At 42.8% G+C, this 12,507-nt stretch overlaps 1 protein-coding gene across 1 annotated transcript in view; it reads right to left on the bottom strand.

Moving 5' to 3' along the window:
• Window positions 1–12,507, bottom strand: part of LOC126106741 (sensory neuron membrane protein 1-like) — a 296,120-nt gene that overhangs the window by 33,727 nt on the left and 249,886 nt on the right. Inside the window, exon 8 of the mRNA XM_049913116.1 lies at window positions 4,804–4,922. Within this exon, the coding sequence (XP_049769073.1) occupies window positions 4,804–4,922 (119 nt within the window). The remainder of the gene's footprint in view (window positions 1–4,803; window positions 4,923–12,507) is intronic.

Here is a 12,507-nt window from a genome sequence, read left to right as displayed (position 1 = left end):
CAATTTAACTGCCACCTTAATTCAGCAAATATAGAAGGACAGTCAATAGACAGTTGCCAACGATCTTGTAGCCATATCAATCCATCTAGATAATATACAAGGTGTGGCTAGAAAAAAACCGGACTAGTACTGGTGAAACAATTAAACGAATGCAATAAGGCTGAAAGTCGCGTGGCCTGTCACTTGTTCGACAAGATCGCCGTTTAACAATCAGAGCAGAGCAGCGATCTTGTCGAAAAAGTTTACCGATTTTTTCAATGTTTGCATCAGTTTTCGCTGACAATGGTCTGCCAGTGCGAGTGTCATCACTGGTGTCTTCGCGGCCATCTTTAAATCGTTTAAACCATTCAAACACTTGTGTTCGCGATAAACAATCATCGCCGTACACTTATTGTAACATTACAAACGTTTCACTTGCAGATTTTCCTAGTTTGAAACAAAATTTGATGTTAACACGCTGTTCTTTCTGTACACTCAACATTTTCCGACGTACAGACAAAACGTCAACTACTTAAAACAGACGCCACGGGCAGACTGAGTGCAGGAGGCAGATGAAACTCTAGCAGTAGGCGGAGCGAGAGTCACGTGACAGGCCACGTGACTTTCAGCCTTATTGCATTCGTTTTATTGTTTCACCAGTACTAGTCCGGTTGTTTTCTAGCCACACCTCCTATAATTCACTCGATAATGACAATTTAGCCAAAGTAGATCTGTTGTGAAATTGAAAGAAATGTTATTCTTGTTGTGGTCTTCTGTCCTGAGACTGGTTTGCTGCAGCTCTCCATGCTACTCTATTCTGTGCAAGCTTCTTCATCTCCCACTACTTAATGCAACCTACATCCTTCTGAATCTGTTTAGTGTATTCATCTCTTGGTCTCCCTCTACGTTTTTTACGCTCCACGCTGCCCTCCAGTGCTAAACGTGTGATTCCTTGATGCCTCAGAACATGTCCTACCAACCGGTCCCTTCTTCTATTCAAGCTCTGCCACAAACTCCTCTTCTCCCCAATTCTATTCAATACCTTCTCATTAGTTATGTGATCTACCAATCTAATCTTCAGCATTCTTCTGTAGTACCACACTTCGAAAGCTTCTATTCTCTTCTTGTCTAAACTATTTATCGTCCATGTTTCACCTCCATACATGGCTACAATTGTACTTTCAAAAACGACTTCCTGACACTTAAATCTATACTCGATGTTAACAAATTTCTCTTCTTCAGAAACGCTTTCCTTGCCATTGACAGTCTAAATTTTATATCTTCTGTACTTCGACCATCATCAGTTATTTTGCTCCCCAAACAGCAAAACACCTTTACTACTTTAAGTGTCTCATTTCCCAATCAGCACCACCTGATTTAATTCGACTACATTCAATTATCCTCGTTTTGCTTTTGTTGATATTCATCTTATATCCTACTTTCAAGACACTGTCCATTCCGTTCAGCTGGTCTTCCAAGTCCTTTGCTGTCTCTGACAGAATTACAATGTCATCGGCGAACCTCAAAGTCTTTATTTCTTCTCCATGGATTTTAATACCTACTCCAAATTTTTCTTTTGTTTCCTTTACTGCTTGCTCAATATACATATTGAATAACATCGGGGAGAGGCTACAACCCTGTCTCATTCCCTTGCCAACCACTGCTCCCCTTTCATGCCCCTCGACTCTTATAACTGCCATCTGGTTTCTGTACAAATTTTAAATAGCCTTTCGCTCCCTGTATTTTACCCCTAATCAATATAAAAGAGCAGTGAGTCCGGATATTCGTTATAAATATGTCTCTTGAATACACAGGGAGTTTAAGAAAGGGTCACACGTTACTATATATGGTAAAGTGGTCAAAACTGTAAGAAAAATTCCTGTCCTAAAATCAATAGGTGTTGAGTTATGGACCAATTGTCCTGTTGTTTCGATCTGACTGTTACGTAGAAACGAGCTATAAGCAGTGCTACATGTGATTACCACACATCCTGAAACATATTTTCAGCATTATTTCGCAACGAAGCATGCACTCCTTCAAATACACCTCAGAGCTCCTCGACCATCCATCGCTCCTGAAACATTGTCTTGTGGTACTGCAGCACAATCCTATAAAACGGGGTAGTATCCCATTGTTCATAAACCATGGGTGCTATCTTTCCAATTGGTTAACGTGCTCCAATGTGGCTGGCAATGCATCGCACAGAAATCAGTGAATGCACGATGGACATTAATGGATGCAGGGGGTCAGACATGATGCTTACGTACGTGTCACCTGTCGTATCTACACGTATCAGGGGTCCCATTTCACTCCAACAGCATGTGGCCCACACCATTACAGAGGCTCCACCAGCTTGTACAGTCCCTGTGGACATACAGGGTCCATGGATTCATAAAGTTGTCTCCGTACTCCTGCACGTCTATCCGCTCGATGCGATTTGAAAAGAGACTCTTTAGACCGGGCAACATATTTCTAGTCATCAACAGCCCAATGTCTGAGTTGACGGGCCCAGGCAAGGCGTAAAGCCTTCCGTTGTGCAGTCATCAAGGGTACTTCGGCTCCGAAAGCTCATATCGATGATGTTTCGTGAATGGTTCGCACGCTGACGTTGAGGGTCACGGCATTGAAATCGGCAGCAATTTGCGGAAGGGTTGCACTTCTATCACTTTGAACGTCTCCCTTCAGTCGTCGTTGGTCCCGTTCTTGCAGGATCTTTTTCCGGCAGCAGCGATGTCGGAGAGTTGATGTTTTACCGGATTCCTGATATTCACGGTACACTCGTGAAATGGTCGTACGGAAAATCTCCACTTCACCGCTACCTCGGTGGCATGTCCCACCGCTCGTGCGCCGGCTATAACACCACGTTCAAACTCACTCACACCTTGATAATCTGCCATTGTCGCAGCAGTAACCGATGTAACAACTGCGCCAGACAATTGTTGTCTTATGCAGGCGTTGCCGACTGCAGCGCCGTATTCTGCCTGTTTACATATCTCTGTATTTGAATACCCATGCCCATAGCAGTTTCTTTGGCGCTTCGGTGTATGTGTTGCCCACCGTAATGCTATGTGAAGTACTGATATTGGTGACTGTAACCTATGATTTACGATTTACGGTATGAAAGTTTTGAGAGTTTGCTGCTACGGTAGTCCTTAGCTCAGTTGCATGACACATGTACTTCTCAAATTTCTGGACGAACGCATTCTTTCAATCACTACTTTTGAAAGTTATACTAAAGCGATATTCTCGGCGTCAATGTAATCAAATGATTATTAAACAAAAAGGTTTTATGTCCCTAATACTAAACGGCTAAAACCATCATCCAGACTCACTTACTGGCTGTCCCTCTTACGCCTTCTATCGCCAACTAAAAATTGATGCCAGTATTTCATATAATCATTGACCGAGTTGAAATATTTTAAATGTTGTCATAATCTATTCATTTAGAAGTATAACGTTTCCTTGGAGGTTTCAGGCAGTAAATCAGGTATTAGACTTTGAAACTGTTTTTATGTTTTGAGACAGTAAAGCTCATCGCTCGCGAATAACACGCACTATAGTCCTTCAGTATTTCAGAATGAGATCACTTAGCGACATCCAACAAACTGTGCTGATAGTTTCAACAATTTTTGAAACTTCCTTGGCTGACAACCCTCTCCTTCCCCCACAAAATAATGACAGGATAAAAGGTTATAGCTTACTGCAATTTGAGTGTTCATGCATTAAATCTTTAGCATAATGCATGAGATTTTGGCTTTGACTTTTTCATTGATCTGTGCGTGAACAATGCGAACAAAATAATAAAACCAACAAAATTAGACTTTTGTGACTTCAACCATAAGGGTTTTACATAATTAACGTCACATATTTAACCAATTTACTCATATGTAAAGCAATCACAAGTTTGAAGCTGTTTATACACACATCAAAAACAGTTTTTCTTCGCCTCGGTTCCGAGAGTTCCGGAACCTGTACAGAAAATTGGAATATAGCTCAACATAAATATAATTTCCGCCCTTTATATTACTCATGAAATTTAGAACTACTTAAACCTAACTAACCTAAGAACAGCACACACTTTCATGCCCGAGGCAGGATTCGAACCTGCGACCGTAGCGGTCACGCAGTTCCAGACTGAAGCGCCTAGAACCGCACGGCCACAACGGCCGGCTGTTTCCAGCTTAGATTTTTTTAGAATGTGACTTGTAAGTATTGCATCTCTTTCTAGTCAGTACACACTTTAGTTTATTAATGTCTTATATACCTATTATGTTTTAGAACAGTTAGTTTAATTCTGAAGACGACGCTCATAGTAGCGTCGAAACCTGGTCAGTTTTGACTTAGTATTTGTGACCGTGGGCTTATTTGTTTTAATATAATTCTGACACGGTCACTGAACCTTAGCAGCTATGTTCAAAATTTTTATTATTATTATTAAAACCATATCCATCTAGGGGCCGAAAAAGCGAGGTAATGGATAGTTATATTGGAAGGGATTTGGGCGTGGGGGTGGGGGCAGGGTACCAAGCAGTGCTCTCACATACGACATCCCCCCTCCCTCCTACCACCCGATCCCGAGAAGTGTGCCTGTTTGAAAACCGAATCAAACCAGTCACAGGACTGAAGACGATGGCAACAGCAGAACATAACGCGAAACAGACTGACGCTCTTGAAATCCATCCATTAACATCCATTAACTAGTGAATGAATGACTGGTGGCAGTATTGCAGAACCTACATTACGAGTGACCAGACCCGTGAGTGCTGTGTAACAATGGTCTGGACGTGGCACGCCACGGCTTTGTCATCGGCGCAGCGTACTCACCGATTCGAAGACCATGAAGAGCTCGTGGTTCTCCTTGGTCGGCTGCAGGCCCGACACGGTTTGCAGGTACGTCTCGCTCGCCAGGTAGAAATGCGGCAGAGTCGCTATCACTGGGGCGCCTGTAGAAATCGAAGGCGCAGATAAGTCTTCACTTGCAGATCCGATCACAGGTATATCATGGTCCTCAACGAGGAGAAAATCGTACAGTGTTGAGCAATCATCTGAATGATATAAAAGTTTTATGAGTTGGTACCGTGTCATAAGGCAGGAAGTGTTACTGGAGAAACCAACGTTCTAGCCCACGGCTACAGTGGTCGAAACTTTGCTTTCTCCAGTAACAGCTATATTTTTTTTTTTTTTTTTTTTTTTTTTTACTGAGTCTGGCCGCGGTAGCCTTCGCAATTATAACGATGAGATAGTCGTTTAAAATTGTGGTACAAGAACACGTAAATGTGTTTGCATCTGAAAATACCAATAATTTTAACAGCTGTAGCAATTATTGGTTATCACTGTTAGCATTCAACCGCGATTCTTATACATATATTTTAACAACGCGTTTCAAGAGACAATGCTCCCATCATCAGGTTCTAAAATCTATGTCATGAAATTAAACGGACTAAAAAGACAAAATACCATCACAAAGCCGGCCGAAGTGGCCGTGCGGTTAAAGGCGCTGCAGTCTGGAACCGCAAGATCGCTACGGTCGCAGGTTCGAATCCTGCCTCGGGCATGGATGTTTGTGATGTCCTTAGGTTACTTAGGTTTAACTAGTTCTACGTTCTAGGGGACTAATGACCTCAGCAGTTGAGTCCCATAGTGCTCAGAGCCATTTGAACCATTTTTGAACCATCACAAATAGTTGGGAAGTCCATAGAATAAAACAGAATTAAAAGTATATTGGACTGTGGGTCGTCGTCTTACACTGAAGTTGACACAAGTCGATGGCCGTCCCATAGCTACCGAATATGCTGTCGCACTGTGCCGGCTCGGGAGCTGTTGTGGACTGACGTGCCTAGGGGTTATGGCGTGGTTACAGCCGCGTGCTTGACGGTAACGCTGTGCTATTGGGCGCCTTATTTCCTTATTGCAATGGTCTGCTATTGGTAGCCTCTCGCCACTCCGTCAGTGACATGCTACAAGTTTAAAGTCGCATACCTACCCTAAAATAATTCTAAAAACCCGCTAAAAAATCTCATTTCTTTAAAATTATCTTGTGCATTTAGAATATTGCTTTGTTTCTTTTCATGGATAGCTATCTCGAATTCCTCTAGTAAATCAAGTTTTCTGCCTTTCTTTTCTACATGCAATATTTCTACGTTGTCTTCTATGCTCTTAAGGGGATGGCCTGTTTCATATATATGGTTCGCAACAGCTCATTTATCATAATTTCCTAACCTGAGCGCATCTTTATGTTCTTTATACCGGATCGCGAATGATCTTCCTGTCTGCCCTATATATTTTGCATCACAAGTTCTGCACTGTATCTTATAAACTCCCGATCTTTCAAACTTATTTCTCTTCTCGCCAATATCGTGCTTAAGGCTATACCTCACTAGGTTATTAGTCTGAAAAGCTATTTTAACATCGTATGGCTTAAAAATATTTACTATCTTTTGTGAGACTGTTCCGTAGTATGGCATCGTGATAATTTTCACTTTCTCTCCATTAGGTTTATTCTTTTTGCGCTTATTACTTTTCCGTAACAAATTTTTAACCATATCTATTCTGTAACCGTTATTCATCGCTATTCTCTTAACGGTATTAATTTCAGTCTCCCTATCTTTTTCGCTCATAGGTATATTGACTGCCCGATGCACGAGACTACGGAAAGCAGCTTCTTTATAAGCCTGCGGATGGCATGAATCATTCGGGATCACGGCATCAGTCGTAGTTTGTTTTCTATAAACGGAGAATGCATGTTTGTTGCCCTTATTTTTTATATTCAGGTCCAGGAACTGTAAACAATTGTCAGTTTCATACTCCACGGTAAATTCTATTTTATTATGTGCGTCGTTGAACTTTTTTACTATTTCCTCAATGTCCTCAAGGGAACCATCGACAAGTAACAGAGTGTCGTCTACATAACGTTTGTAATAAACAATTTTATCCATAATGTTATCGTCAGAATTTAGAACTTTTTCTTCAAGGTCATTGATAAAAATGTCCGCCATAGTTCCTGAAATACTGGACCCCATGGCTAACCAATCGTCCTGAATATAAAATTTGCTATTAAACGTAAAATAATTAAAACTTGTAATGAGCTGTAAGAGTTCAATAAATACAATTGTCTCTTGCGTTGAAATTTTACGGTATTTAAGGAAATTTCTCTTAATGATTTCTATAGTTTCGTTAACCGGAACACTGGAGTATAAGTTCTTAACAGCCAACGAAACCAAACGGGAAGTGTCAGTGACTGGCGTATCTTTAATTTCACCTATCATGGTCATACTACCACGCACCGAATAGCTATTTTTATACACGTAAGTCTTTTTCAGAATTTGGTCCAAGAATTTCGTTATTTTATATGCTGGACTATTTCGACCGTTAACAATCGGACGAACCGGATGCAGATCTTTATGTATCTTCACCTGTGATCTTAATTTGGGGGCCGTTGGATTCATGATAACACATCATCTTTTTTCGGCTTCTGTCAGCAGGAAGTGTGTGCGTTTAAGAATATTTTTTTAGTTTAGTTTGGAAATTGGCTGTTATGTGCAGAACTTGTGATGCAAAATATATAGAGCAGACAGGAAGATCATTCGCGATCCGGTATAAAGAACATAAAGATGCGCTCAGGTTAGGAAATTATGACAAATGAGCTGTTGCGAACCATATATATGAAACAGGCCATCCCCTTAAGAGCATAGAAGACAACGTAGAAATATTGCATGTAGAAAAGAAAGGCAGAAAACTTGATTTACTAGAGGAATTCGAGATAGCTATCCATGAAAAGAAACAAAGCAATATTCTAAATGCACAAGATAATTTTAAAGAAATGAGATTTTTTAGCGGGTTTTTAGAATTATTTTAGGGTAGGTATGCGACTTTAAACTTGTAGCATGTCACTGACGGAGTGGCGCGAGGCTACCAATAGCAGACCAATGCAATAAGGAAATAAGGCGCCCAACAGCATAGCGTTACCGTCAAGCACACGGCTGTAACCACGCCACAACACCTAGGCACGTCTGTCCTCAACAGCTCCCGAGCCGGCACAGTGCGACAGCATATTTGGTAGCTATGGGACGGCCATCGACTTGTGTCAACAACTTCAGTGTAAGACGACGACCCACAGTCCAATATACTTTTAATTCTGTTTTATTCTATGGACTTCCCAAATATTTGTGATGGTATTTTGTCTTTTTAGTCCGTTTAATTTCATGACATAGATTTTACAACCTGATGATGGGAGCATTGTCTCTTGAAACGCGTTGTTAAAATATATGTATAAGAATCGCGGTTGAATACTAACAGTGATAACCAGTATAACGACAACTGCTACCTCGACTCCATAATGGATTATATTAAATAGCAATTATACTCGTACTTCACAACACACAATTATTGGATGACTTTAGGAAGCATGTCAAAACTTGCACAATAAATGAAGGGCTTATTTCAATAGTGGTACAAGTCCGTTTCTGTTCATTGTGAGTTTCAGAGTCCTAAAGTTAAATGAGCGCTGAAAAATCTGCAGTTGAGATACCAGAAATATTCAAGCATATGGCTTCTTGCTAGAGATGGCTCGCATCTCGTGGTCGTGCGGTAGCGTTCTCGCTTCCCACGCCCGGGTTCCCGGGTTCGATTCCCGGCGGGGTCAAGGATTTTCTCTGCCTCGTGATGGCTGGGTGTTGGGTGTTGTGTGGTGTCCTTAGGTTAGTTAGGTTTAAGTAGTTCTAAGTTCTAGGGGACTGATGACCATCGATGTTAAGTCCCATAGTGCTCAGAGCCATTTGAACCAATTTTTTGCTAGAGATGAACCTTTCTGTTTGTTTGGATCATTAATTGCAGAAGTTTGATTTAACCACACTTCGGTGATATTTCGCAAAAGGTGGCTACCATTTTCAAACCTTTTAAAGTTGATACCGCTTTTCAGACCAATAATACGCTGCGATGTAAACTAAGAAATAATTTACTGCAGGAAAGCGATAAATATGAGAGAGCTGGGGTCTATAAAATTCAGTGTAACACGTGCAAGGCAAGCTATGTAGCCCGAACTGGTAGGTCCTTTAAAGTACGTTACAAAGAACATAGTGATGCTTTCCGGCTTAATAATTTCGAAAAGTCAGCTGTAGACACGCATATTTGGGAAACGGAACATCCCATGTTGGGAATAGATCAGGATCTCGTTATTTTACATAGACAGGACAAAGGCAAAAAGCTGGATCTACTAGAACAGCTGGAAAGTACGATACATAGCGTGGATAATCAGAACACACTGAATGAACAGCTAGCTGATGATACAAATAACTTTTTCAAACATTTCACTGGTTTCTTTTAGTAACTACATTTTTAGCAATTGGCAGGATACCATCATTTCATGAGGTCCTTGTATACGTTATCTGTTTGTACGGACATCTCTGTGACATCCTTGTTTACTTGCGCGTGAGCTCACTCCCGTTTCAGTGTCGTGTTTGGCTACGTGGTGTGTGGTATCAACGAAGACGTACGGGCGGTTTACGACGATAGAGGAGAGAGCCATGTGGTTAGATGCTGAACACCATAGGCGACACCATTTTAGAGTTTTTTATATTTTGACGACTATGTGGAGATGCACCTTGGAAGACACGGCTGCAACAAGGTAAGTAGCCACGATGTTTTAATTTTATTATAAATTTTATGGTGCCTGGTGCATGTTCCATTTTAGCGAGTTTTAACAGGTTCTTTTACTTTTTATTATTCTGATGATGGAAGCTTGACTTCCGAAACGCGTCAATCTTAGTGTTTTACACTATAAACAAGTGGTTCAGCCGATATATTTTTTAACATTGCAGAAGCATTATAGGCAGAAAAGTGCAGGTAATGGACTTGTAGCACTATTGAAAGAAGCCCTTCAAATGTAACAACGGAAGAACAAATTCAAGACATGACGCCTCAGTGAAGCGTACGGCAGAGACCTGTTGATTCAAAAATGGTTCAAATGGCTCTGAACACTATGGGACTTAACAGCTGTGGTCATCAGTCCCCTAGAACTTAGAACTACTTAAACCTAACTAACCTAAGGACATAACACACATCCATGCCTGAGGCAGGATTCGAACCTGCGACCGTAGCAGTCGCACGGTTCCGGACTGCGCGCCTAGAACCGCGAGACCACCGCGGCCGGCGGAGAGAGACCTGTTGATGTAGCATTTAAAGAACACAATTCACAAGTTCTTTCTTTTTTTTGGGGGGGGGGGGGGATGGTGGGCGGAGGGAACAAGGTATCATCAGTTTCCTCACTGTTTTCATGTCGCATGCAGTGAGTACTTTTTCTATGCCGACTTTTCAGCTCATAGTGCCATTTACACAAAACTACTTCAATTATCTGTATGATGTGTTCCAGTCTGTCTTCTACAGTTTTTACCCTCTACAGCCTTCTATAGTATCATGTGAAACGTCCCCTCAGAAAAATTAATGAATTACTGTGCTGATAAACCTCTTACATTACTTGATTTTCAAACAGCTGAGCAGAACTGAACGTACTCTGACATTTCCCTCTTTACCTATTCAGATCAGCACTAAACTGACAGCCAATATATTTAGCGCAACGCAATCTGACTTTCAATAATCCTTACAAGAGAACGGCCCTGACTAACAGTAACCTATACGTTTCACAAATCACTTACCTCACAAAAATCTTCGTTACTCGAAACTACTGCAATACAGCGAGCGCCACTACTGCCAGCTAAATAAATGATTCAAACTACTGAAGGCACTAACTACTGATAGGCATAGTTAGCAAATGAAAGATTTTGATAGAGAATAAGCAATGTATTTACCTTAATAGCGTTAAAAAGTCATTATATATATATATATATATATATATATATATATATATATATATATATACACTCCTGGAAATGGAAAAAAGAACACATTGACACCGGTGTGTCAGACCCACCATACTTGCTCCGCACACTGCGAGAGGGCTGTACAAGCAATGATCACACGCACGGCACAGCGGACACACCAGGAACCGCGGTGTTGGCCGTCGAATGGCGCTAGCTGCGCAGCATTTGTGCACCGCCGCCGTCAGTGTCAGCCAGTTTGCCGTGGCATACGGAGCTCCATCGCAGTCTTTAACACTGGTAGCATGCCGCGACAGCGTGGACGTGAACCGTATGTGCAGTTGACGGACTTTGAGCGAGGGCGTATAGTGGGCACGCGGGAGGCCGGGTGGACGTACCGCCGAATAGCTCAACACGTGGGGCGTGAGGTCTCCACAGTACATCGATGTTGTCGCCAGTGGTCGGCGGAAGGTGCACGTGCCCGTCGACCTGGGACCGGACCGCAGCGACGCACGGATGCACGCCAAGACCATAGGATCCTACGCAGTGCCGTAGGGGACCGCACCGCCACTTCCCAGCAAATTAGGGACACTGTTGCTCCTGGGGAATCGGCGAGGACCATTCGCAACCGTCTCCATGAAGCTGGGCTACGGTCCCGCACACCGTTAGGCCGTCTTCCGCTCACGCCCCAACATCGTGCAGCCCGCCTCCAGTGGTGTCGCGACAGGCGTGAATGGAGGGACGAATGGAGTCGTGTCGTCTTCAGCGATGAGAGTCGCTTCTGCCTTGGTGCCAATGATGGTCGTATGCGTGTTTGGCGCCGTGCAGGTGAGCGCCACAATCAGGACTGCATACGACCGAGGCACACAGGGCCAACACCCGGCATCATGGTGTGGGGAGCGATCTCCTACACTGGCCGTACACCACTGGTGATCGTCGAGGGGACACTGAATAGTGCACGGTACATCCAAACCGTCATCGAACCCATCGTTCTACCATTCCTAGACTGGCAAGGGAACTTGCTGTTCCAACAGGACAATGCACGTCCGCATGTATCCAGTGCCACCCAACGTGCTCTAGAAGGTGTAAGTCAACTACCCTGGCCAGCAAGATCTCCGGATCTGTCCCCCATTGAGCATGTTTGGGACTGGATGAAGCGTCGTCTCACGCGGTCTGCACGTCCAGCACGAACGCTGGTCCAACTGCGGCGCCAGGTGGAAATGGCATGGCAAGCCGTTCCACAGGACTACATCCAGCATCTCTACGATCGTCTCCATGGGCGAATAGCAGCCTGCATTGCTGCGAAATGTGGATATACACTGTACTAGCGCCGACATTGTGCATGCTCTGTTGCCTGTGTCTATGTGCCTGTGGTTCTGTCAGTGTGATCATGTGATGTATCTGACCCCAGGAATGTGTCAATAAAGTTTCCCCTTCCTGGGACAATGAATTCACGGTGTTCTTATTTCAATTTCCAGGAGTGTATATATATATATATATATATATATATATATATATATATATATATATATATATATATATATCAGTCCATGATATCCAATATTACAAATTTACTCTTTCTGATGGACACACGTCCAGATCGTCCGCTCTCAAAATTCCGCCATCTCTCTCCCCACATCCACCACTGCTGGCGGCTCACCTCCAACTGCGCAACGCTACGCGCTGTTAACAGCTAACTGCCCAACAATAAAATAGC

Source organism: Schistocerca cancellata, chromosome 10, assembly GCF_023864275.1.
Source record: "Schistocerca cancellata isolate TAMUIC-IGC-003103 chromosome 10, iqSchCanc2.1, whole genome shotgun sequence".
Lineage (NCBI taxonomy): Eukaryota > Metazoa > Arthropoda > Insecta > Orthoptera > Acrididae > Schistocerca > Schistocerca cancellata.
This window is presented reverse-complemented; position numbering and strand designations above follow the sequence as displayed.